This window comes from Corapipo altera, unplaced genomic scaffold, assembly GCF_003945725.1.
Source record: "Corapipo altera isolate COAL_440 unplaced genomic scaffold, ASM394572v1 61411, whole genome shotgun sequence".
NCBI lineage: Eukaryota > Metazoa > Chordata > Aves > Passeriformes > Pipridae > Corapipo > Corapipo altera.
Genome location: NW_020884875.1, coordinates 7,815,293 through 7,843,153, shown reverse-complemented (window position 1 = coordinate 7,843,153; position 27,861 = coordinate 7,815,293). Strand labels below are relative to the sequence as shown.

Genomic DNA, 27,861 nt, shown 5'->3' with positions numbered 1-27,861 from the left:
TTTCTACCCTAAAAATGGCCTCGTCTGCACTGTGAAGTGTGCAACAGGGCTTTCATAACTCCACCAGTTATGTGCAAACTAAGTTCTGCATTACTTAGGTTCATCTGAAATAGATCACACATTGGCTTTCAGTCCTGAAAACAGATCATTTCAGTAAATACACCTCACTTACCAAAGTAGCTGTCATTTAGCTTCCACACTACAGAAGCTGTACAAAAGCACCAACATTTTGCTCAATTGCTGTTGTAGTTGGAGAAGCAGTAATGATACCAGAACAGCACAGCTATTTTAGACTCTCAGTGATGTTCGTATAAAATACTGAGTTTAAAAGTAGTAAGTTTCCCCCCCCCACGAGCCCATCCTACAAACCCAGCTCAAAATCTTCTTGAAAGAAAGTCATGCTCCATCATTTCTTTTTCAAGTAATGCTACCAGTAAAAAAGACCATGTCAGACAACTAAAGTCTCTGTTACACTACCAGAACCCTGCAGCCTCCAGTGAGACTCTTAAGTGGCAACAGATCAAAATTCAAGAAGGAAAGAAGAGACTTCACCTCACTCTTCATTATGTTGGCTCATCAGGTCTAGTCATGCAAAAAGCTGTGAACGCTTACTTTAGCAAACGGAGTCAATAGCTATAATAAAAATAAACACTGAACACACTAGTAGGTCACCAAACAACTGCATAATAAGGAGAAAAACTACTTTGAAAGTCATAAGTATGTTGAAGTTCAGCACTGCCTCAAGAGGAAATGTACGAACTCTGAAGGCAAAAACTACCTTTTGCATCAGCTATGCAAATATCGACAGACATGAATGTGCACAAATGGACTAAATGGTTAGGTATTTCTTTCCTCTTTCTTGTACTCAAAGTAAACATTTATCTCTCTTTCTTTTAACCACTGGTGGAGTGTGGGAGGGGTACTCATGACTTGGCCAAGGTTTTGTAACACACACAAAAAATCCCCACTGTTGATGAAGCGATGTGGAAAACAGCTTGCTCACATGAGCCAACACACAGTCTGGGCTCGGGAAAGACCTGTGCTGATGCCTCTGAAACAAACAGGCTGCCTTTTGCCACAGGTGAATTCCCAAGCACAGCAGCCATCTCCTCTCCCCAGGCAGCAGTTAGGTTATTTTAGGCTAGTCCGAGTGTGACCAATACAGAAAGGAGCCCTGCATTTCTCAGTGCCCCCTCTTGCAATCTCCTCTCCCTTGCATCAACAGTAGCATTTTCTTGATCAATAAACCAGGCGAAACTCACCCAGCAAGATCTGAATTCATAAGCAGGCCAGTTCTCTGGCTCACCACACAGCTCCACAAGCCTTGGCACAAGCTGCAAGCTTGAGGAAAACTGCAGCATTCCTTTGACAGCAGCCTGAATATAAGCCAGCCTAAAGCAATTACGTAACTTCAGGGTGGATAACACACAGCAATCATCACCATGGGTGAAGTGTGCAAATGCCAATCACAGAAAACCTTTGCAAAATACAAGTTTATATGCACAGCAATGTGCATTTGCTGTTGTAAGTTACACAGTGAGGAACAGAGCAGTAAATGAGCCAAGGCACGGCAAATAAGTCAGTTCTTTCATTTACCATATTCATGACAAGTATTTCACAATGTAAAACAATTATTTTGATAGGCCTGTTTTGTAGTCCATCCTTGGAGGAGTTCACTGAGTGACAAGAGGCAGCAAAATCTGCTGGAACGAGCTTTTGGAGAAGAACTCTCATGCTTACAGTCACACTGTGCTTCCACATCAGCAACTTCCTTAGGGCTGCAAGCTTGGCAAACCAGGAATATGGCCACTCCCCAGAATAAGGTGGGGGCAAGAATGATAACTCTTGCTAAATTGCAGCTGGAAATATAGTCATAACTGCTCTCAGAATTTAAGGCCTTGTTAATTTACAGTCTTTGTCAGGCAACCTAAGGTTGCCAGCCTTAGAAAGAAGACAAACAGTAGATCTGTATTTGAGCTTTAAACTCATATTTACAAAGACCACAGACTGATTTCAGCCCTTGTTTAGCCTACCACCTTTAGGACACAACCCAGGTTTTGCAGACTGGTACAAGAGCCTCTGAAGAGCTCACATACACTGCTCAAGTTAGTGGAGGCCCTGTGTTGCCACACCAGTGTGCCCACATAAGGGCCAGCGAGCTGCAACCACCACACTGGGGTACTGCTGTTAGACAGTACGTATTGCCCACAAATCTTGCAACAGCTCCCTGCTTGCAAATATATCCATTTTTGCCAAAGCCAACCAACCAAAGGTCCAGCAGTGCTTTTGCCTGTGGAAGTGGAGCTGCTCAGTGCAGAGAGCAGGGTGAGAGGGCAGTGAGCTCTGCCAGGGATGAGCCCATCAAAGGTCCCTCCAGCTTGCACTGAACATACTGGTACATTACTCGTACCCAGCTACTAAATGTAGACTAAATTGCAGGCTACATCCACAGCAGTCTCACCTCCAGTCAGCCCTACAGACACAGCCTTCCCATTCTGCTTCTGGCACTTCAAACCAGCATCAGCTGCAATACAAGCAGATTGACTTTGGCATATTCACTTACACCCCACCCCTCCATTCCCAGGCTCATGACATTTATTTCCTCACCAAGGCTGAATGAAATGCTATACCTCCCAGGCTCCTGGACCAAAACACAACTACAGACAACCCCATTCCTTCCAAACAAGCTACATGCATGCCAGGCTAATATACAAACTTCTTGCACTCTTATGCTGCTGGTTCTCCCACCTCATTCACCCATCAACTTTTGCCTGAGATGCTTGTGTGATATCACACCACCACCTTGTCCCACATCACCACCTCGCTCCCACAGCAAAGTCATTGATACACCAAGGCCCTTTTGCCTGGAATGTGGTTCTGCCATTGGGCCTCTGCTGGTTCCAGCACAGTGCATCTCAGTGGGAGGGCCTTCAGCATGGTCCTCAGTGGAGATGTTTTCTGGATTCAGGTTCCTGTACCTTTCAGCACTTCTGTAAAATGTTGATTCCCCTCCCAGAACTTTAGACCTTTATTAGTTTTTGTGGTTCTCCTTTTACTTCCTAAAAATCACAGCTTAGTGTCTCATTGTTCAGTCATCTTAGTGTCTCATTGTTCAGTCATCGTCCTCTGCTTCCTCCTTTCAGTAGCAGTTTCTCAACACTTACCTCTACTTCTAAACTTCTTTTTGTTATTCAAGGAGGGAGGGGAAGATGGATCTCATAACAGGCATGATTCACTGAAGCTCATGCCCATGATTCAGATCTCTTTCCATTCATCCACTCACATGTTTCATTAGCTATCATTTCACACTTTGAGTATCAGGAAATAGCAGCTTTGATCTTACTGACATCTTACTCCTTTAAGCTTACTCTATGGGCTGGGAATATTCACTTTTCTGATCACATCAGCACTCTTCCTTGTCGCGCTGACCATATACAAGTCCTTCCTTTTAAACACAACAAAATTTCAGATCTCCTAGCTGCTGTGATTACAACACCCACATCTGTCCTATGTTTCCAAACTTTACTATTTATCTTATATCCCTACTAATGTCAGATTTGTCTTCCACATGGCCTCTTCTTATCCACAGGAAAAACTTCTCCAGTCCTTCTGATCACCACCGTAGCAATTCCAACAGTTCTCTTCCTCTTTTCCCTTCTTACTTCCTACTTTTTGTTCTACCACTGTAATAGTCAAGCCTCCACCATTACTCAACAGAAATAGTTTCTGCTTCTAATAAAGTAAAATTGACAAACACCCTTCAAATACACAGAAGGTCAGTGCTATCTGAAAAATCAGAGCTTACCTTTGTACGTCAGATACATCTTATTTATAAAATTGAAATTGGAACATAAAAGTTGAAAAGAGAGAGAACACCCACTTCAAAATTTAAAACATATTTTACTATTTCAAAAGTTACAGAACAGCTAAGTTATAGTTTGTTTACCTGCTTTCCCTTTTGAAAACTGTGTTTCATTTTGTAGGAAAGAATCTATCATCTTCTATGCTTATGCTAACACCCACTGAAGGTTAACCCTATAGAGAGAACTATATCCTCCTTAAGTGCATTCGGTATCTACTGAGGTCTCTGACTTCTACCTTATCTCAGGTATCATCACTTCCCCACTTCTCTTTCTAGCCTCTCATCTACAAAGCATCTAACTCAGCATTTCACCACCTTTCTTCTCTTTAAGCACATATTCAGTAAGACAAACTCTTATTTATTACTAAACACTTCTTCACTCCTGTCACCAAACAGCCACTTACATTTATCATCTGCATAATTACCTAGAAATCAAGTCTGTAAAGTATTGCCAGGATACATGACAATGTAAAGACTGATCACTGAAAACTCTCAGTAAAGCTAAGTGGCATGCTGTCTCTAAAATCTGTATGTAGGATTGATCAAGTTATTCTCAGCTTCCTTATCCCATCAGACTGTCATAGCACCTGTTACATCACAACCTATTCATTCCTAGTCACCGCCTACCATTCATGCATTAGCATGTTGAGCTGAAGTCACCTCTATGCATTCATATTTGACCAGGAAAGCTGCATGATGGTGTTCTCACATATCAAGGCTTACAATAACATCACCCTACTCTAGAGGAAGTGAAATTGAAGTTTCAGGCTTCTGTGTAATATAGCTACACTAAATCCAGAAACAGAATATAATGGACTGGATATTTTATCCCCAAGACACTAACTGTAGTCAGTTTGCAAGGTTTCGGTTTACAGTCTAAATCAATGGAAGAACTGAGACTCATTTTGCATGTACAGCAGCAGCAGCAGCAGAGCCAATTGTCCCAGCTGTCACTGGTCATAACACAGTACTTCAGAATAAAAGCATTCCGGACTTTTTCTTTAGCTAATATATTAAACAGTTCACTTAGACTATTGATTTTTCCCCGTTCTTGAACTTTTAAAATTAGCAGACTCCACAGAATTGTCTTGAAGCAGCACAAGCCATGTTTAATGTGGTCACTGAGGCCAGCTTTGTAAATATGCGAACAAGTGTTTTACTAAGCCTACTTTCCACCCTCCCAAAGCACTGCACGCCACAAACAGGAGAAGCAAAGTCTGATGCAACTGCTGCGAAGCAACCAATAGCTTACTGTATGGTTCTCCACTCCACTGATTTGCTTACATTTTCCAGAAGATCCCAAGAAGATTATTACCAAATGTAGGTGCATTTGGTAATGAATTCTTAATACTGATTTTATCTGCCATCCTTTCATAGCCACAGTGGCACATAAGTGGCTAAGTTAGGGTAAGTTAGAAGCTGAACTGTGGAAGAGAATTTGTGCTGCCCCTATGCCTTGCACACATAATGGAACACTGCTATGCAGACAGGTCACTAGTTTAGAACAGGAAAGAGTTGAACTTTAAGCATAAGGAAACAAATCTGAGAGTCAGTGCTAATGCCTTTAACCCAACATCTTGCTTTTAATACAAGTTTAAAAAAACTTATATAATTAGAATGCAAACCTGATCCTCTACTCTTACAGACTGTACATTTGTCTCACACTTTATAAACTTTATCCAATTTTAAGTGCCTCGACGGTCAAATATTTTTTGTTTCATTAATGGGTATAAATTAAACACTGTAGTCAGCTGCACAACTCCTGCATAGTTCCTGCACTGTCACTGGATTACTACCAGCTGTCAGTAACCAGCTAAATTTGGCACATGTTCAATAAAGTGTCTCATTTCTTAGAAGTCATACAGCTATGCAACAGCTGATCTTCCCAACTCTTAAAACAATCACTTGAATGCAATTAACTTCTGTAAAATAAGAAAAATGCAAAAAAGACACAATAAATATTAGTAAATATTAATTACAATATTTAAATAATATTAATTGATACATAAATATTAACACACACGTCTGTGAAATTTCTTCTTCTTATGCCTTTTTCGCCCAGTTATTTTTCCAACAATGCCATAACATTAAAGGTCTGACACCAATTAACAATAAAAGATGCCTTATGTAAACAGGCAGATTGGTAAATAAAGCAGGATAAAGGTAGATCATCTGAATTTTTAGCACATTAATGAAGTAAATGAGCTTCTTATTTATCTGTTCGGCTAGCTCTACTAGTGTGAATTTAAACTTACTGACAGGTTTTACTGTATCCTTCCAATTAACATCAGACCTTGTCAGTAATTGCCCATGCTTTTCCACAGCAAAATTTCCAGGTATTTCAAGACTGTCAAATGCATTCACTTGCAAAGAGGAACGGAGGGTTAGAGTAAAAAAAAAAATAAAAAAAATAAAGAAATAATAATAAAACCCCCCACAAATAAAAAAGCATGTGATGGTGCATATCACAATTACTTCAAAATACATTTTAAACACTGCTCAGGTCTCCCCTCTTTGACAATTTGTTTTGATTTTTCAGAAGGGTTTAATAAAGTGTTGGTAAAAATTCCACATTAGGAGACTCTTCGGTCTATAGTGAATGGTGTCACATTAGAAAAAATCTTTTGTATCCCCATCCCACTTGTACAGCAGGCCTTTTACCAGTTCTGACTCAATCACGAAGGAATTCTCTACAATTAGAAGACTACACTCCTCCAGTCTGTTTGTACATTTGCAGAATTAAGTCAGAAAACAACTATTGTAAGATTGTGACTTACATCTCAAGTTCTCCAGACTTTCTGGTCTTCCATAGCAGGGCCAAAGCAACACAGACTGGATTCATACTGCTACTCCGTTAGGGTAATGCGCCACAAGGGCATCACATAAATCATGGTAACTGTCATGTAGCTGTAAGGAGAATGCAAACCAGCATACAGTACCAGCCAACATCTCTAGTGATCCAGGTCACAGAAGGTTATGACGCCATGTCAAGGGCTGCACACACACACAGCTAAAAGAAGTTTTTTACGTAGCTAGTCTTAGATGGTAAAGGGAGAGGAAAAACTGGAAGTTCAAGGAGACAGATCTCCCAGAACAAGTGCAGTTGTTGGAGAGTACTGAGTATTCATGTGCTGTCACGTGCTGTCAGGCTGACTGCATTCCAGGCAATCAGAATTCGCATTAAATCTGTACCCTTGCTGCACATGAAAGCTTTTTAAGATTTCAAATTAGTTCATGTCACAGACAGCATATTCATAATTAGGACAGCTTTTGTCAGTTAAAATAGCATGGTCCTTTCTTCCTTGTCTTTTTTTTTCTTAAAGATGCAGTAAATTCTCCTACCTAATCTCCAAAGAAAACCAGCTAAAGAAAAAGTGAGTTAAGGGATGTCAGCTGCTTTCCTATACTACAGTGACTTTGCGCTCATATTTTGTTACACTACTAAGAAACATCATGCTTTATCTTGACATAATTAGATTACCTAGACAGCAGGTAACATTTAAGTTAAACCCATGTAGACACATCTTAGAGTGTGCCATCTAATATATTTTACCCCTCACCAGTAAAAATTGCTGTATGTGACAGTATACTTCATTTCATTTGGAGTAGGTTGTATTTATTTAAATTAGAACTTTACCACATTCTTAAGTAATGGTTCAATTTTAAAAGGTTTAAAAAAAAAAAACAGTGATACAGGAAAATGTAGCAACTAGTTACTGATTTTTAAGGAAAACCGTTTGACATATGCTAACTTTTAAACAGCTCCAGCCTACCCTTACACACAGACTTTGCTTTTAATTAATTGTTCATCTCTGAAACTTAAGAGTACAGGGAGAGTGAGAAAGCACATGCAGGCATCAGTCTGCTGGCATGACAACTGACTCAAATTCAAGCATTGCTACACACCAAAACATCTGATCATATACAAAGACAGAATTACTTTCTAAAACAGAATGCAAACTTGGAAAATGAAAATTGTTTTCTTGGAAGTGAGGAAAGCCTTGAAATTAAGGGGACCTAAGACAATGAAAAATTTTATTACATCAACCAAATATAAAATTTCTGTATAAAGGAAGATTCCTTGCTTTTAAAATTATGATGGGAAGTGATTTGCAATTAATTTTTTTCCTTAAATTAAATGAATTCTAGAGCAGTATTGATGCTGTCCTATTACATTTATCCCATAATTCACAATTAGTATAAGGTTTTATTTTCAGATCTTGAAATCACTCAAAAAGGCTTATGTTCTCTTCAAATCCAGATTAGATATTTTTAGAATGACTGAATAAAAGGCAGGAGCTGATTTACAAAGTTTTCCCACCTTCAGTGATCCGGTCTTAGAAGACGGCTTTTTCACCTCTTTTCCCCTACTTTTTTTTTTTAGGGTTTCCAAAGAAATTATTCAAGGTCAAGGATAGTACATCAGAGCACACACTGAAAATAGCTTGCGCATTCCCCAATTAATGCATCACATTCCAAATCTAACATGGAAACTGGAACGCATTAGATGTCTCCCTTTCAGGAAGAAATATTTAAAAGTGAGCTTACTTATTTCTGTTCTGGAACTTGGAAATATTGGTACTTATTTCTTAAAGCAAACTGAAACTGGAATCAATGAAGACATTTTTGCAAGACTCTAGTAGTCTTGGAACTAAGTCAAAAAAAGTCCACCAAAAAGTCAGACATCATTTGTTTATACCTGTACCACAGTAGTGTATTCACAAACTTTGGATTACTTGTTTTACTCATACATTCCTAACCAAACTCCAACTTAGGCTGATGGTGGAAGAAACTATGATTATTCTTTCAGCATGTCAGCAAAGAAAATTCTCTTCTTCAAACAGGTAGAGTTTAACACAACCTTTTCCCCTTGCAAAATGGTAACTACACTTACCAGAACAATTTGGTATCATAGGTCATAAAAAGTTAACACAAAACACAGTGCTTGCATTCCCACTAATGACAGCCTTAGTTTTGTCACGCAACTCAGTATTACTATCATTAAATAAATCTTTTTACTAAAGCCATCTTTTCCACAGGTTTCATCAACAATTACATATATATTGCATGCATCAGTGAAGATCATCTTGTCTGCTACAATGCACATTTCAACTCACAGCACAATATAACATTTGCGCTAGCTTTGCTCATAAAATACTTGCCATAGTTTTATCAATAGAAAGGTGTTTTATGTTATACCACTGGCATTCATACAACTTAGCCCAGAAAGAAGAGAAATCACCTTTGTTTTACCTGCTCCACAATTTCAAAGGTTTTGTGGGTTTTTTAGTAAAGATGGCTAGGAAGAACCAAAATTTAACTCGAATCATCATCCATTGAAAGGATCTGAAATTTGCTCACTACAATACACATTCCACCAGAATTACATGCAGCAGCTACCAACATGGTCTTTCTTCTAAAGCATTCTTTTCTTCGTGGTGAAAAAATTACTTCTCCTGGTTTTGAAAGTAATCACCATCTTTCAGTTCATATTTAAAAATATTTTTTAAAAAAGGAAAAGGAGGGAAATAATCAGCTGTAATAACAGATGATAAAAGCACCTCTGAGTCAGAAGATAAATACTTCTCATTAAAAGAGAATCCAGAAAAAAAAAGTCTCAAGCCTTTAACTTCACTTAAGAACCAACAAAAGAAACATTCACAGACCTTTAACCACTAGTTTACAATGAAGAAATTTTACTTTCCTTTTCTCTAAAGAATATTTTGGTTACATCACCCAATCACATATCACTGAAGATGTTTCAAAAAAATGACCTGAGCTCCACACTGATGATGTTCTTCGGCTGAACACCCTTCCACAGACAAGGCAGTTTTCTAGCTCATAGTATTAACATTATATTCTGGAGCTGTTCTAAGTGCCAGTCAATGAATTCTTCATATTATTCTCCTTCCCTAAGAGTCCCTTCCCTCCAATTCACTCTCTTGCCATTCATACCTAAGAGGCATGACTACGGAGTTTACAAAGCCACATGCTACCATGGAAAGGCTGTAACTCCTTTAAGAAAGGCCTGTATGCACAAGCAGGGTCTATGCAACAAAAACAAACTGACCTCAAATTACAGAGAGGCAGGGATCCTGTAGGAGTACTTGTATGACATATCCAAAAAAAAACCAACAACCAAAACCAAAAAAAACCCACCCAAAAAAACCTCAAACAAATACACACACACAAAAAAAAAACAAAGAAACAAACAAACAAACAAAAAAACCCCAAAAAAACCACTTCAAGTGCTCCTATAATACAGATGCAGCTATAGCAGTGGAGCTGAGCTCTACAGCACTACAACCAAGGCAGTCTGTCTTTCCCCAAGCAAGAGTCATACCAGCAGAGGCACAAAGGTTTTTTTCTTCTCCTAGAATAGCTGCATTAAGGGCTCTCACCAGGTCAGCTGTGCGATTGAGGGATCACACCTCTTTCTAACCTTGACAGCCACAGCTGTGACGACAATACAGTACTGTATACTAATTCAAGACTAACCTCAGAACCCAAATATACACTTCACCATCTAAAACTGTCTGCTTGCTTCTGGAATCTTCAAAAATTTGGCCAAATGAAACACAGTCAATTTCTAATTTTCCTTCCAGATTGTTGTATTTACTCACAAAGTGCTTCATTGCTTAGACTGTAATTTTTACTAAAAATACTTGGTTTGAAATAAATTTAAAACACGCAAGGTAGAAGAGCTGTTTCATCCAGCTGGGAAGGTTTGCTTTAGGATCCTGCATTCTCTATTTTTTTTTACATAAACAAACTAAAAAAGAAAATCCTTCATGTCCAATTGAAGCATATAAAAAAAGCTAGAAACACATCAATAAACTAGATGAAAATGGAATTCTGAAGCCAACTTCTTTGGAGAAAAATCTTTCAAAATTAAGCGAGGCTAATTATTACGCTACGACAATATCACTCAACTTCAAAATAGGCTAGCAGACAACTTTACTGCCTGATTATCAAGAACACTGTTTGTGTGTATCACTTATATGACATCATCTTTTTACTTTGGATTTTCGTTACAAAACACGAGACTAAGTTGGGGGGCATGAAGGATCACACGAAGATTTTTAACAAAGCCTGGACACAAGGTTTTTGAAATCCTCCTGCTTGAAATGAGTTACCATGATAAAATTGTCAGAATGTTTATTCAGGGCTACACTGGAAAATTTAAAACATAAAATTCAGAAGCAAATGGTTCCATTTAACTACCATTCATGCCTCTCTCAGAAATCAAATCTTACGTTCCCTGTTTATAATAATACTTCAGGTTACAAGCAATGCTCTTAAAATTATGTAATAAAACACACTTTGTCCAGTAACTGCATTTCTCTGTAAACTACATTTACAGAGTTTCCATTACTCATACTGCAAAGAACATAAGTTAACATTTATATGGTCACTAAAGATGCACTTACATAAACTCAATGTTGAGTTGCCATCAATGCTACATATTCAGCCGTATTACATGGAACCAATTCCATTCTCTGCCCAATATAACTTACTCTGTTTGAATTGCCTTTAACAGTTGCACCTTTCTGCTTCACAAGGAATATCTTGTCAGCAAGACTTGGCCTTAATGATACAGCTACCTACCCAAATTACACAAGAACTTTCCTACAGCAAGACCCAGCCTACCCAAGTCCTCCACAGCTCCCTCGCCAAAGGCCTCTGTCAAAACAACTGACATCTTTCATATCACCAGTTTCCACTACTATTTTTGCGCAGACTTTCAAAGAAAGCTCACGTGGGGGAGGGGGGGAATACAACAAAGCAAATGTATTTGAAGCAGTAGGTATTGCATTTGTTTGGAATGTATATAAGGGATCCAGAAGAAGCAGTCAACACCTCAGTTGTATTTATGCATATTTTGTTTCTTCACATTGACCCTTGCCAGCATTACTCAATGCCCCCCCCTTGGAAGACATACGAAAAGTTACTTTTTTTCTTTCACAACTACTCACTGAGGCCTGTTCCACTGCCGCAAGGAAGCAAAGCAAAGCCCACGCTGGGTGTCTGTCTGCAAGAGAAGACTGCATCTCTTATTTATTGCCCCTTGGTTTTATTTTCACAGTGAATTCCTGGCTTAAATGCAATCAGCCAAGAAACCCTTTCTATGTGCACTCCTGTCATTCCTCATCGCTTGCTAACAGAATCAAGTGCAAGCAAGAGAAAAAAAAAAACCTCAGCACTGCCAACCAAACCAAAAAAGCCCTACTTCTGGTTTTGCCAGTCCTGAGGAACCACAGATGCACCTCAGACCTCTGGAAACAGAAAGCCAAAAGATGAAACTTATAACAAAGTTAATTAGATTTTAAAAAAACAAGTCCCCCTAGGGAGAAGGGAGGGGCACTGAGCCTAGGAGCAGGGACACGTCTTCCCTTCGACAAAAAAACTGATGGCACGTTTGCAAGGTGCCTGCCAAGTCAAGCCCACAGCTGGCAGGACCGAGGTTTTGGGGGAGGATGAAGGGAGGGATTCCGGTGCCCCACACATACACACACCGAGCCGCCGCCGTCAACAAAAGGCGAGCAGCAACTTCTTTTGTCTGCCTTTCCCTTTTCAGAGAAGGAGGAGGGGAAGCGACTGAAAACTGGGAGGAAAACAAAAAAAGACGCAAATAAACAACATCAAAATGAGAACAAAGTGGCCGGGTCGCACAAAGAGCATCACCCACCGGCGGAGGGGACTGTCTGCCGGGGGCGGCTCCCTTCCATTTCCTGAATGGAAGGTCAGCCGCCCCCGGCAGATAGCCCCCAAAAAGTGCGTGGGGGGGTACCCACCTCTGCAGCCCTTTAAACACTGGCAGGGAGGAGTTAACCAGAGGCGCCCGCAGCGGGTGAAGAGCAGCGGCAGGCGGCTGGGCTGGGGGGGAGGAAGAAGAAGGGGACATTGTTCCAGGAGGAGGAAGAGCTGCGCTTCCCCCACCCCCCCGTCTCTTTGTCACGAAGCGGCTCATCCCAAAGCTCCCACCCCAGCTCCACCATCCTCGGCGGCGTGGATCGCGCCCCCTCCCTCCGGCTCGCCGCTGATGCCCTAGAAATGCCTTTGTTCCAGGATCCCCCCCGCACTCCCCGTGCCAGGGTCTTGCGACGCTTTTATGTCTTTATTTTGGACGGCGACGCAACCCACACCCCCCTCCTTCCCCCGCCGGCCGTCCTTCTGCTGATTCATTTCCACCGGCGGTCCCCCCCCTTGGATGGGGGAGCAGCATCTCCTCGCTATTGTGGCTCGGGGTAAAGCGGTGACCCGGATTATCGGGGGTGGGTGCTGGGAGGGGGCCAGAGCCAAACGGGATTACACGGGCCGGAAGCAGGCACGGTGAGGTGCGAGGCTGCGAGTTAAAGGGGGCAGGCAGAGACCGAGTCCGTGTCACGGAACCAGGGAGTCACTGCGCGTCCCGGGCGCGAGAGGGAGGAGACCGGCGGAGGAAGTTGCCGGGCCCGCAGTATAGCCAGGGAGTGAAGGGCTGCATGGGCCGGGCCGCGGGCGGGGAGCTGCCGGCGCAAGGAGGGAGGGACGGACGGACGGCGGGCGGGTGACGCGCAAAGGGAGACCTGCGACCCCGGGGGCGGCCGCCGGTGCCCTCCCTGCCGGCTGGTGACTCACCGACTTGCAGGACGTTATCGACGCAGCCGCCGTCGAGCAGAGCGATGCCCCTGCGGAAGGGCAGCCGGTTCTCGTCGGCGGCAGCGGCGGTGGCGTCCGCGGTTCCGCCGGGCGCGGCGGCGCCGCCGGGGCCGGCGGCGGGATCCTCGGCGCCGGTGTTGAAGGAGGAGTACATGCAGATCTCCCTCTCGCTGCGGGGAAAAGACCAGTACACGATCCTGCGCTGCACTGGCTCCGGGATCCGTTCGAACCGCTCCTCCACGCGCTGGAAGGGCCACTTCTCCGCCACCTTGCGAGCCGCGATGTCCAGCAGAGACTCGGGGCTCTGGGTCTTGCCGAGCGGCAGCAGCCCCAGGGCGGCGGCGGCGGCTGCGGAAGAGGATCCGGCGCAGAGCGCGCCGCCGCCGGGCCCAGCGCCGCCCGCCCGCTGCCCCGGCCTGCAGCCCGAGCCATAGCCGGGTCTGCAGCAGAGGCGCTTGGCAGGGTGGGGGAGCTGACCGCGCTCCGCCATGATCGCGCCCCTTCTAAGCCGACAGCGGAAGTGGCTGTACTGTATAAACGGCTCCAGGAAGGCGGCGAGCTCCCGCGAGCCGCAGGGGACACGCCCCTCTCTGCCCTAATATGGTGAAGAGGGCGGGGCCTCGGGGCCCGGGGGGCGGTGCTGCGGGCGTGACATTATGCAAATCAGCTCACAAACGTAAATAGAACGGCCCCGGCGGGGGGGAAGGAGGCGGTGCTCCCACCCCCTTCATTCCTAGGCCGTTCTCCCGCTGATGTCACGCGCGCAAGCCCGAGCGCGCCCTCGCGCAAGTGGTGGGAAAAGGGGGGCGTGGCCTGCGGCACCCCCTCTCCGCTGCCATATAGGGAATGGAATGCGGGGGCGGGGCCCGCCGCCGCGGCCTGAACCCGGTCACCTCTGCCGGGAAAGCCGGAAGGGTGGGGGGAACCGCGCCTTGCGGACGGGAAATACGGTAACGGCTGGGGCGGAGCGAGGACGGAAAAGACCTGGCTCCTGCCTCAGGGGCGGGACGGACGAAGCCCCTTTTGTGGCAGGAGCCCCGGCGTGTGCCTATAACAAGTCCTTGACGTTCCTCAGTGAGGCCAACTCCAAGGTGTGTCGGCGAGGGAGATTTTTGTTTTCCCTCGATTATAGGTAATACGGTAAGTGCCGTCGTCCTGGTGCCAGCTCCCGGTTGGCTCTGAGGATGTCCCGGCCTGGGAGCGCCCCGGGAGCCCCGGGGTGAAGGGCCGGGCTGTGCGAACCCGCTGACAGTCAGCTGGATTGCGATGAAGGCACTGCGTCTGCCCAGGTGGGTCGTGAGGATGTGGCGACAGACCGGACGGCCGGGGTGTTTCTCGGCGATCCTTAAAAAACCGCGCCATTCGGGGCTGTGTGCCGGAGCCTCAAATTTAGTGTCCTTCCTGAAAAATATATGTATTTGTGTATATATAGATATGCTGAGGGTCTCTCGGGATCCCGCTGGCGCCGCCGCTTTCCGCAGCACAGAGCGCCGCTCCCGCCTCCGCCGCTCCTGGAACACCGCATGGAAGTGCCTCACGGCAAGGATCGGGAGTAGCAAACACAGACCACACCGCCTTTCCTTGCGCAGAGGGGCTCTTTGGTGTTCGTGTTACTCTGGAGCAAAAAGCATTTTTGTTTTAGTAATTACATTTTAAAAATACCGAGAGGCTTTGATGCGTCATTGTAGGGCAATCAAGGGGTTTTTTTATTTTTATTGACCAAAGTTAAAACCAAATATTTTCTGTTAATTAAATATTTTGGAACTTATTTAGGATGGACAAGGGATCAGACCCAGCCAGCACAGGTTTAGGAAGGGTCAATCCTGTCTGACCAACCTGATCTCCTTTTATGATCAGCTGACCCGCCTGGTGGATGAGGGGAAGGCTGTGGATGTGGTTTGTCTGGACTTCAGCAAAGCCTTTGACACTGTCTCCCACAGCATACTCCTGAAAAAGCTGTCAGCCCACGGCTTGGACAGGGGCACTCTGTGCTGGGTTAGGAACTGGCTGGATGGCTGGGCCCAGAGAGTGGTGGTGCATCCAGTTGGCGGCTGGTCACTAGTGGTGTCCTCCAGGGATCAGTGTTGGGCCCAGTTCTGTTTAATACCTTTATTGATGATGTAGATGAGGGGATTGAGTCCACCATCAGCAGATTTGCAGATGACACTAAGCTGGGGGGGAGTGTCGATCAGCTGAAAGGTAGGAGGGCTCTGCAGATAGGAACCTGGATAGGTTGGAGAGATGGGCTGATTCCAACAGGATGAGGTTCAACAAGGCCAAGTGCCAGGTCCTGCACTTTGGCCACAACAACCCCATGCAGCGCTACAGGCTGGGCACAGAGTGGCTGGTGAGCAGCCAGGCAGAGAGGGAGCTGGGAGTTTAGATTGGCAGAAAGCTGAACATGAGCCAGCAGTGTGCCCAGGTGGCCAAGAAGGCCAATGGCATCCTGGCCTGGATCAGGAACAGTGTGGCCAGCAGGTCCAAGGAAGTGATTATTGCCCTGTACTCAGCGCTGGTGAGGCCACACCTGGAGTACTGTGTCCAGTTCTGGGCCCCTCAGTTCAGGAAGGATATTGAGGTGCTGGAGCAGGTCCAGAGGAGAGCAACAAGGCTGGTGAAGGGACTCGAGCACAAGTCCTCTGAGGAGAGGCTGAGGGAGCTGGGGCTGTTCAGCCTGGAGAAGAGGAGGCTCAGGGGAGACCTCATCACTCTCTACAACTCCCTGAAAGGAGGTGGTAGCCAGGTGGGGGTTGGTCTCTTTTCCCAGGCAACTATCAGCAAGACAAGAGGTCATGGTCTCAAGTTGTGCCAGGGGAGGTTTAGGTTAGATATTAGAAAGAGTTTCTTTACAGAGAGGGTGGTCAGACATTGGAATGGGCTGCCCAGGGAAGTAGTGGATTCTCTGTCCCTGGAGATTTTTAAAAAGAGACTGGATGTGGCACTTACTGCCATGGTCTAGTAACTGCAGCGGTAGTGGATCAAGGGTTGGACTTGATGATCTCGGAGGTCCCTTCCAACCCAGCTGATTCTATGATTCTAAGTGGCATTGTTTGGCGACTCGCGGTTGAAAACAACACTTACTTTCCAGGCGAGCAGCACTTGCTCTCATGCAGAAGCTGTAATTGGAGTGGCTGCCCTCCGGCAGGCTGGTTTTCCCAGACAGACTACATTTTCCGTGATGCAGCGCACTCGTGGGAGGCAGCTCCGTCAGAGAATGAGGCGGAGGAATGTAGAGCGTGCCAGGCATAACATTTAAGAGGTGCAAACAACATCGACTTAGCTCCAAACTTGTCGTCTGCTTTTGTTCCCACCAACCCCCCAGACTGGAACAATCGCTTATTTTCTGATCAAGGGATTGAAGAGCTTTGCCGTAACTGCATTTTCCATTAAAAATGGATGAGAAAATGAATGAACCGCATCAGACTTGCTGACTTAGATTTTTAAAGAAAGATCAGCAGAATCCTGAAGATGGTTTAGAATATGCCAGTACTGGCCTTTTTTTTTTTTGTATGCTTTTAAGCTCCTAGACAATAGCACTGATTTGAAATTTCATCGGTAGAGATTTATTTACATCTAGGTATGGAGCTTTTTTTTTTTTTAAAAAATCTTCTGGTGCCGGTTGCTCATAATAAGAAAATGGCTTTTAATAATAAGAAATATATATATGCTACAAGTTTGTGTTTTTCTTTTGGATCATGAAAGCTACCTTCTGTGTACGGAGTGAGTTTAAAGTGATGCTTGTGCTTCTATCTGTGGACTTAACAAAACACTCTTGAGGTGCCAGTTTGATAAATTCATAGATACCTTGCTGGAATATTAACTGTCTTCTTTCTGTGTTTTACAAGTGTTCTACTGGATTTATAGACTAAACTCCAATGAAATTTTGGAGGTGTTAGGTAGCCTGTATGCTGCAGGCCAGAGATGCAGTTGTAATGTTCCTGCTATTAATATGGTATTGATCTCAGTATTTCTGAGAGCAGAGAAATGGAATACAAAGGAGGTAGAAAAAAAGAACTTCATGATTACATGTGTATGAGAGGAGAGGAAAGTTACATGTAGTTTTCATCCCACACACGATTAATGATTGTTCACCTCTCAAAGCAATTTTTCTTCTCAATTCTACCACTGTTTCTTTTTTAAACAAGCATCTAGCAAGTCAGTAAAAATACTTTGCTAAATTGGGCAGTGGCAGTTCTTTACGAGACCCGCTGCAACAAAAATAACACTAACGCCACTGGAAGAATTCTTCTTGTCATAGTAAAGAAGCTTTACAGTAAAAACCAAGAAATAAGAAGAGTAAGAGGAATGACAACAACAAATCATCCACAATAAGTAGAATTAGCCTATGTCAGTTATTTCAACTTAGCCTTTCCTCTTCAGATCTGGGCAGAAATCTTAAATTTGCTAAAGAAATCCCAGAGAAAAAGAGGTGGAAAAGCTCATAGATCCACCTCTTTTATCCGTCTACCACACATCATAAATAGCTACTTCTCATTTAGTCTTTAAATATTAATAGATATACAGGATGCTGGTTCTTTTGTTTCTGGGCTAAGGAGCACACCAAGAGGTAATGGCATCTTTGCTCTTGTAATTCTGCCATACGCACCAAGTATACTTCTCCATGGTCTCTGGCTGTATGGGCATAGCACCTGAACAGCTTGCAAATTCTTTTCTGAGGCTGAAGTTCTTTTGTCCAACCAGTTTTGCTTCTTGAGTTCCCTCAGCTTTCTGAAAGCAAGTGGGAAGATGCGTTAACTTCAGGGAAGAAAGTCAAATGTTTTTAAGCCATACTCAAACTGTATTTTAATTGCTCGTTAGTTTTTCTTTCAGTGGATGTTCTTGTAGAAAGCTTTACCAAGCTGAGCATTCCTTCCCTGTTTCTACTTTGCTTTTTTGGGAATTTTGTCTCCCAGAGCTACCCAGAGGGGAAAGAATGGCTGCAAAACAGTAGCCTTAACTTGGTTAACTTCCTGCATGAAATCAAAGGCTATTCTATGAGCTGCATGGGAAAACACCCTTGGTTATGACTCAGTGAAATTGCTTCCTAATAATCTAAAGTGTTAGACCACTTGCAGTCGTTTGTGGTCATTCCAGTAAAGCAAAAGCTTGAGTATTCTACCAGTTTGATTTAAAAAGAAGATCGCATACAGCTGCACAGTTGTCTTTGTAGGAAGCACACTGTGGTCTAAATGTAGAAAAATTATGGCAGACAACATAACGCTAGCCAGCACACTGGAAATCCAAAATGTAGGAAAAGCAGACAGTAGTGATGAGTGTTGATGAAGTTATCATCTTAAGATTGGTTGGTGCAGTGTAACTGGTCAATGTCTGGTTTTACAATGTTTTCTTAAAATAGATTCCTTCAGTATGTTCAGAAACTATTCTTAATTTAAGGACTTAAAAAGAACTTCTGCATTTTACTAGCCTTTAAAATCAAATACTCTAGGATGAATATTACCAGCTCTTTAGGGTTTCTCTGTTAAAGTGAAAATAAACCAGCAGCACTGAATGAGCCTTTCAAAGTGCAGCTTTTTATTTTAATTAAATTTCATGATGATTCTAAAACTGGAGTCAGAGGCTAGAATCTAAAGCATTTAGGAAAATTTGCTTAAAATACTAAGTGTGCTTTACCAGTATTCCAGAATGATGGAAGGAGACAAACATCATAATCTGAGCAAAATCTCTTGACATTCATTTCTGTGTCCTCTGCCTTTTTGTGGCTTGATACTTGACGTATGAAATCATTCTCAGGTGGTCAGTCTGCACCTAAGGAAGTCTTCCATCACCCCCACATCACCACTGGTGAATCAGAGCTCAAATCAGTCCAGCAGTTTAATTACCTAGGTAGCCTCATCTCCTGGGATGGTAAGATTGACAGAGAGATAGACAACAGGTTAGCAAAGGCATATAGTGCTTTTGGAAAACTCCATAAAAGAGTATGGCATAATAAACACTTGAAGAAAAGCACCAAGATGAGTGTTTACAGAGCCACTGTGCTGTCTACTCTCTTATGTGGATCTGAATCATGGGTCATCTACCGCCACCACCTGCGACTCCTAGAACGCTTCCATCAACGCTGTCTCCGTACAATCCTAAACATCCACTGGTCAGATTATGTGACTGATACATCTGTTCTAGAACAAGCAGCAGTCACAAGTATTGAGGCCATGTTGCTGAGAACACAGCTGCGATGGGCAGGGCACATCTCAAGGATGAAGGACCACTGCCTCCCTAAGATCTTGCTTTATGGCGAACTTGCCATCGGCTGCCGCAAGAGAGGAGCCCTGAAGAGAAGATACTGGGACTCCCTGAAGCAACATCTCAGCCGTGGCCATATTGATCACCATAACTGGTCTACTCTGGCCTCCAATCGGGAGGCCTGGAGACACACCATCTATAATGCTGCTGATGCCTTTGAGAACACACACAGGATCACCCTTGAGGAGAAAAGACAACACAGAAAGAATCGTGCCTGCAGAATTTAGCATCTAAGGAGTCTTTCTGCTGTGCCTTTTGCAATTGGTCATGCCTATCTCGTATTGGCCTTTTTAGCCACCAGCGTGCTTGTAGCAAACATGGGTAGAGCCCTTTCCCAAATCTTCATTCGCGAAGCCTGGCCATGATGATGATGTATTTCCTCAGGGAATAAGCACATTCAGTTTACATGTATTGAGAATAGACCCTGGGAATTAATTATTTCTTCCTTATAAGGAGCCTTGTCTTGGGATATGTGTTGGGACAATTTAACTCACTGCTGAGTTATTAGGGATAAAAGCATCACTGTTACAAATAAAATGATAATGTGCAAGTGACTTCTTAAAATTAAATGCGTTGCACTGATTTAGGGGGTTCAGAGTTTTGAACTCTTGGAATAGAGGAATAAGAGTGTCTCACCTTTCTTTACAGTTTTAATTTACCATTTGCAAAAAGTCAAAAGGAGAAAATCTTGTCTCTGAGAAGACTTTAGATTTAATGTCTCTGGGAGTTTGTTGTAACCTTGTGTAGATCTGAGTTGCTAAATAGATGAACACTCAAAACCAGTGTGTTCTTCTCACAGGCTTTTGTAAATGTTATTTTGAAAGGATTGTATTTTTCCAGTATTGAAATAAAAGCAATTTTGGTGAAAAATTCAGGTCTTAAATTGTCTTTTTCCATGTATTCTCTCTCTTTACTGCAAATACATACACTTAATTGTGATAAAGTGGTTTGGAAAAAAAAAAGTTTCCTCTAAGGGTTATCCTCTTCTGGTCAGACATTCTCCACCAAAAATGTGATAGGCCAGTTCAGAAGTTATCAGGTACAAAGTGCCATTGATCTTTCTACCACCACGTATACAAATACCTAAGCATATATAATGTACAGAAAGTGAAATGGGCTGGTGGTTTAAAAGGAAAGGTTATGGGACTGCCTTCTTGTGGATAAGCAGCCTACACAAACAACCCCTCTTTTTGTATTCTCAGGCTTTCTCCCTTTAAACTGCATTTTACTTTAGACTTTCTTGCATTAGACCGAGTAACTACCTTGCAGTGGTAGGCAGCATAATAATTCTTGGGCATAAATTGCGTGGAGGACATGCAAACCTCAATCTGCTAATGTCAGGCAAAAAAAGACATTGCTTACCTAGATTGTCACCTGTGGCAAAGAAAGTGAAACAACATACACTAAAATTTTCAGAAGAGCATTTTCCGGCATGCTGAGTGCTGGTAAAATGGTTTTTTAAATGGCTTTAAAGCAAAAAAACTAAACAAAACCCGAAACAACACCACCCAGCTTGTTCCAGTGCTTACTAACCTTTTCAGTGAAGAAAATCTTCCTGATGTCCAACCTGAAGCTCTCCTGGCACAGCTTGAGGCTATGTCCTCTCATCCTGTCACTAGTTGCCTGGGGCAAGAGGCCGACCCCCCAGCTGGCTACAACTGCCTTTGAGGCAATTGTGGAGAGTGGTAAGGTATCCCCTGAGCCTCCTCCAGGCTAAACAACCCCAGCTCCCTCAGCTGCTTCTCATGGGACTTATTCTCTACACCTGTCCCCAGCTCTCTTGCACTTCTCTGGACACACTCCAGCACCTCAATGTCTTTCTTGTAGTGAGGGGCCCAGAACTTGACACAGGACTCGAGGTGTGGCCTCACCAGTGCCAAATACAGGGAGACAGTCAGTGCCTTGGTCCTGAAGGCCAGACTGTTCTTGATCCAAGCCAGGATGCCACTGGCCTTCTGGTCCACCTGGGCACAGTGCTGGCTCATGTTTGGCTGCTGTCAACAAGCACCCCCACGTCCTTTTCCCCTGGGCAGCTTTCCAGCCACTTTTCCCCCAGCCTGCATTGCTGCATGGGGTTATTGTGGCTAGTGTGAGACTTGGCCTTGTTGAACCTCATACCTTGGTCTCCATTGATCCAGCCTGTCCAGATCCCTCTGCAGAGTCTTCCCACATTCCAGCAGATCAACACTACCACCCAACTTGTTGTCCACGAATTTACTGAGGGTACACTCAATCTCCTCATCCAATTCAACAATAAAGATATTAAATGGATCTGGCCCCAATGCTGAGCCTTGGGGAACCCCACTAGTTGCCGGCCATCCGCTGGATGAGGCACCATCACCACCACCATCAATTTCTTCATGTGTTTGCCAATCTTTTCTGAACTTCTCAGCCTTTATGAACTATAACTGAGGACACAGAAAGTATGGAGGCAAAGAAAAGGCTGAGATAGCTAAGCAACACTTTAATGGTTCCTCTTGAAACAACAGGCATTCTTTTAAAAAGCTTGGGTACAACATCTGCTTCCTCTGACTTGGTCCCCAGTGATTCCATTTAGCAAGATGGGAAAACTGAGCTGGACTTTAATTTTTTTTTCTTACTAGTCACTGTAAAACTTGATTCTTACTGGTACTTAACTTCTTAGTTTACAAATACTTGAACAATATTCCAAACCTACCTCTAGTTTTACTCGAACTGAAACACTTAGTCAGGATTTACAGACTGATTTATTTTCTTGGGTTGTATCAGAGACAAACTTACAAGGCCATACTCTAAATACAAGGATTTCTGTATGGTTCAGACACCCTATGAAATTAGAGACCAAAAATTTTCTGTGTGGTGAAAAAATGCTGTGCTATCTCATTAAGCTTCATTTGGTCAAAGACAACTACCCAGAGAGGAATAGTTAATAAAGACCAAATGCAAGGCTATAATATTTTGAAGAGTTGTTTTCATTTCTTTTTTTTTCCTCACCCAGATTTTATCTTCTGTTTGTATCTGTACAGCAATATTTGGTGTCAGCTTCCTTCTTAAGCAAAGTGTCATTTAAGTTCTTTTTTGGATTGGGTTTAACCAAGTAAACTTGGGCATTTGTTCCAGAACTTTAGAGATTATTTGAAATTTAGTAGTCCAAGTGCTAATTAGAGTGGTGTGTACTTGTTTTACCTAGTTATCCCTGCAACATGGAATGACTGAGCTGTGGAATACTGCATCCATTCGGATCAGTCAATTTTCAAGGTTAAACACAGTTTACTAACATATATTCTGGGTGATGTTGATATGCTTTAACCTTTATTTTGTACTCCAACTGTAAGTATTTTCATTGTCTATTTATCTGTTTCTGTCCCTTCTTTTTCTTTCCCATCGTCTTTTGACTATACTGTTGCCAATGCATTGTACACTCTGTCTCAGCTAGTGGGACAAAATGGGTAAACTTTCCATCCACTTACTTTCCCTTCTCCTATTCTTTCTGTCCTGCAGTCTTGGAAATTGTACCAGAACTAATATGTCAAGCTAGGCCTTGTAAACAAATTCAGTAGATAGAGATAAACTATGGTTAGAGCCTGCAGTAAAATTTTGTCAGAGAAACTGGTACTTCCTTCTACTTTACAAGCTTCAAAGGCTTCACTGGAATCCCTTTCTTGGAGCAGGGATTTAATTTTTTTTCTACTGGTCTGTGACTAAACAACATCTGACTTCTGAAGTTGCTCTGAATAACGACATCTAACATTTGAAGTTACTTTGAATAGAAAGGGAGAACATTCTTCTTTTTTCTCTTTTGTGAACCAGGGATTAAGAGGAGCTGAGAGACATGTCTCTGCTACACTTCGACACTTGGAATAATAATGGCAGAATCTACTCCTATATTTCCTGAAACTCAGTGCTCTGACCCTCTTCCAGGGTAGGTATTAGGAGGAATTTTGCAGGTTTACCCCTGGGAAGGAAAGGACCCATCAATACTTAATACGTGCCCATGCTTCTTTGCATCAATAAATTAAACAGGACTCAGGGGACAGCTGTCCCATTGCTAAACAGTGTCTGCTGCTGGGCTGGACTGGGGTCCTTCAGGGGGAATAGATGCAGGCACTGTGTGTGGTGTGATTCAAATACTGCAGGAGTTATTCTGTCAGATGCTGTGACTGTGAGCTTACGTAGCTGTCACTATCAGTTGCCCTGCAGATGTGATCCGTGAGCAGAAGGGGTAGAAATCTCTTCTGGTGTGTTCTGGTAAAATACAGTTTTTAGAGGTTCCAAAAATGAAGCCTTTGGGCAAGGATGAGTATATGAAGCCTTTGAATTCCTCCATTTGTAGTAAAGGTCCAACATTATGTTACTGTTCCCCAGACTGAGAAGATGGAAGAATATCTCCAGTGCCCTAACTCAAAACTGGTTCCCAGTCAGTGATTTTAATATGTGATTCTCAGGGCTTTGTTACAAACAGCACAAAAATCACCTTGTTATTCTGTGGTTTCCATGATTCTGAGCAGCAACAGCACACAGCTGCTCAGGGCAGCAGCACAGACACCAAAACTCACCATGTGCACACTGGGATGGGTCTGCATCCTGCTCTGACCTTTCAATTTATCTCTGCAAACATAAAGTCTTTGATTTTTGTTTAAAAAAAATGTACATGCTGCTAGAGATCTTTTCTTTAAAAAGAAAACAAGAAATCACTAGGATATGAGAAGTAGAATAACTGAGGAAGAGAAGAGCAGAACTAATGTGAATAAGATTTGAGGGATGAATGTATAAACCCAATCCCTTGCCAATTCCACCCTCTAAATGGCATTTACTGTCAGGGAAGTTGGATCCACCCTGGTCTGATTCTAGCATCCAGAAAATCCTCCTAAAATAGCTCTGGGCCTTGCAAAAGTTGTAGTTTCCTCTCCTAGTAATTGATGCTGTAGTGACAGCCTCCGTCTGGTGCTCATGAGATGCAGTTACCACATCTGCTAAGGGAAAGAAGGCAACTTTTTCCCTTTGTTCAGAATCTCTTGCCTTGTCTGCAGTGGCGGTCCTAGGAGTGAAAAATTACTGCTAAGTTTGAGCACTTCTTAAAAGGCATGGTGTCCCCCACAGTGACAACCTGGAAATGAAATTACAATCCTGCTTACTCAGAGTGTAAGACGTGTATGAAGAGAAAACACTTAAAGGAGTACCTGGGGATTGTTCTAACTTGCATTATTGCCATTGAATGTGGGTTTGTTTCATACTGTTTACCAAATGGAGAATAACTATGCTGACATTCAGGACATGCTTTGTTTGGATCTGCCAACACGATCCTGAAATTAGCATTCAGAAAGCAACTGTTTGAAATTAGCTTGAGAACTGAAAAATAATATTTTAGACTACAGTCCATATGGGAATACACTTCAGCATCTGCAGTGTGAAAATTATGCAAAATTTACTGTTTTAGCTTATGCTGATCTCAGTAAGAATATTTGTGGTATCATTTGTGTAGATCTTCCTTTGATGAGTGAAAGCATAATGTTATAAATCCTAATAGCTAGTGGTGATTCAGACTAGATGCATAACAACCATAATTTTGTGTGAAGTACACCTAAAACCCACAAATACTACTAGCCTTTTATGAACAACTATAGTGCAGATATAGTTAAAATCTTTTTTCCAAGTTTACTTGGGGGACAAAAAAAGAAGAATGACAATTCTTAGACAAGATGGATGTTCTACTGTCTGCATATGAAGAAAAAAGGTGTGGAGTGAATGAGACTAAGGAGAGGAATATAAAAGGAAATTCTAGATCTAAGGAAGTCCCCTGCTATCCCAGTTATAAACTGTTGATAATCTTAGTCTAGTAAATACTTCTAGTTGTTGCATTATGATGTTCTTGCAGAAATCCTTTATACGGGAAGTTGTGGTTTGACAGAATGAAGGTTGATTTACTTATAGCTTGCTTCTTCATGTCTCTCCATGGGTCATTTCTTCCTGAAAGAAGCAGGGTCACCGTAACTACACCTTTCTCATTGAGTCATGCCAACTGTTGCAAGTAATGCTGAATAAAAATAATTTTCTGGTTACTCTGCCTGCACTTTTGTCTGTGGTTAACTTCACTGTTTTTATTTAAGTCAGTATCTTTTGTGTGCATCTGTCACCTATCAGGAAAGAAATGTTTATGTAAATAAGTTTCACAAGTCATTTAGGACATGTGTAGGAAAATGTAGAACTGCTTTTAACTAACTTGTGAAAATTGGCTAGATTTTAAGCTGACTCTGCCCTCTCAACAGATACTCAGAACAGTCACTGCTCTTTATTGCTACAACACACCATCTTGGAATAACACATTAGCCAATCTGATGGAATATTTTATGTAAGGTTTCTACTTCATGTAAGTCAGTGCTGTAAATGGCAGTTACATCTGCAAAGAACACTGCATCATTCATGTCCCTCACTACTCTCATGGGTAAATGTGGTACGTTTAGGAAGGGTTATGTTAGTCCTCAGAATCATATGGATCTATAGAAATGGTGGAAATGTTGCTTGTAAAACACAAAAGACCGAATAATTAACTATTTTTTTCTCTCATTAAATGGTTGAGGTTGGAAGGGATGTTAAAGATCAGTCTAGTTCCAACCCCTTGCCATGGGCAGGGACATCTTCCACTAGACGAGGTTGCTGGGGCACTTCCAGGGATGGGGCATCCAGAACAGGTGGTGAGGCAACTTGTGCCAGTGCTTGACAGTAATGACTTTCTTCCATATGTCTAGTCTAAACTTGCCCTCTTTCAATTCAAAGCCTTTACCCCTTGTTCTATCACTTCATTCCCTTGTCAAAAGACCTTCTCAGCTTTGTTGTAGCCCTTTAGGTACTGGAAGGCTGTCTAAGGTCTTCCCAAAGCTTTTTCTTCACCAGGCTGAATAACCCCAACTCTCTGAGCCTTTCCTCATAGGATAGGTGCTCCATCCCTTTGATCATCTTTGTGGTCTCCTCTGGACCCTCTCCAACAGGTCAATGTCCTTCCTGTGCTGGGAACCCCAGAGCTGAATGCAGCACTGCAGGTAGGGTTTCACAAGAGCAGAGTAGAGGAGCAGAATTACCTCCCTCGACCTGCTGGCCACACTGCTTTTGATGCAGCCCAGGATACAATTGGCTTTCTGGGCTGTGAGCACATATTGCTGAGTTACATTGAGTTTTTCATTAGCCAGCACTCCCAAGTCCTTCTTGGCAGGGGTGCTTTCAACCCATTCTCTACTCAGCCTGTATTAGTGCTTGGGATTGCCCCAACCCAGGTGCACGACCTTGCCACTTGGCCTTGTTGACCTTTTTGAGCTTTGCAAGGGCACACTTCTCAAACCTGTCAAGGTCCCTCTGTATGACATCTCTTTCCCTCCAGTATGTGCACCACACAGCTTAGTGTCAGTGGAAAACCTGCTGAAGTTGCACTTGATCCCACTGTCTGTGTCACCAGCAAAGACATTAAATGGTGCCAGTCAAAATTCCAGACCCTGAAGAACACCACTCATCACTGATCTCCTCTTGGACATTGAGCCATTCACAATTTTTTGAGTGTAACCATTAACACCAGGGGTCCATCCATGATTTTGCCTGGTATCAAGGTGAGACTGACTGGCCTGTAGTACCCAGCTCTTCCTTATTTCCCTTTTAAAAAATAGGGGTTATTTTTCCATTTTATCTCAGTGGGAACTTCACTGGACTGCCACAACTTCAGAAATATGATGAATGGTGGCTTAGTCACTTCCTCTGCCAGTTCCCTCAGGACCCTTGGACACATGTCACCAGGTCCTATCAGCTTGTGCACCTTCAGGTGCCTTACATGGTCTCAAACATGATCTCCTACAGACAGTGTATCTGCATTATGACAGCCCTGCATTTGCTTTCTGAACTTCTGCAACTTGGGCAGTGTGGCTGGAACAGTTGCCAATGAAGTCTTTGAGGCAAAAAAGTCACTGGGTGCCTCAGCCTTTTTCATGTTTTGGGTAATGTGATCTCCCATTTCCTTTTGGAGAGGACCCACACTTTCCATCATTTTCTTTTATCACCAGTGTATCTATAGAAGCTTTTCTTTTGGCTTTCACATCCCTCACTAGATTTAATACTCTCAGGGCTTTAGCTTTTCTAGC

General features: G+C 43.1%; 1 protein-coding gene and 1 long non-coding RNA gene across 3 annotated transcripts in view; one reads left to right on the top strand and one right to left on the bottom strand.

Annotated features, from left to right (window-relative positions):
* The window catches only part of ZSWIM6 (zinc finger SWIM-type containing 6), a 110,080-nt gene extending 96,086 nt beyond the window's left edge, over positions 1 to 13,994 (bottom strand). The window contains exons 1-2 of one of the 2 annotated variants that reach the window (XM_027634686.1): positions 13,484 to 13,985; positions 12,658 to 12,739 (exon numbers count right to left, since the gene is read on the bottom strand). In XM_027634686.1, the coding sequence (XP_027490487.1) occupies positions 12,658 to 12,739; positions 13,484 to 13,936 (535 nt within the window). In that variant the 5' untranslated portion in view covers positions 13,937 to 13,985. Of the gene's footprint in view, positions 1 to 12,657; positions 12,740 to 13,483 lie in introns of both variants that reach the window. The other variant, XM_027634687.1, reaches the window with a different exon arrangement.
* Positions 13,995 to 14,335: 341 nt separating this feature from the next.
* On the top strand, positions 14,336 to 26,332 carry LOC113943461. The gene is made up of 3 exons (XR_003526330.1): positions 14,336 to 14,793; positions 23,552 to 23,663; positions 25,617 to 26,332. It is a non-coding gene; the product is annotated as an uncharacterized LOC113943461 (long non-coding RNA).
* Positions 26,333 to 27,861: the final 1,529 nt, after the last annotated feature.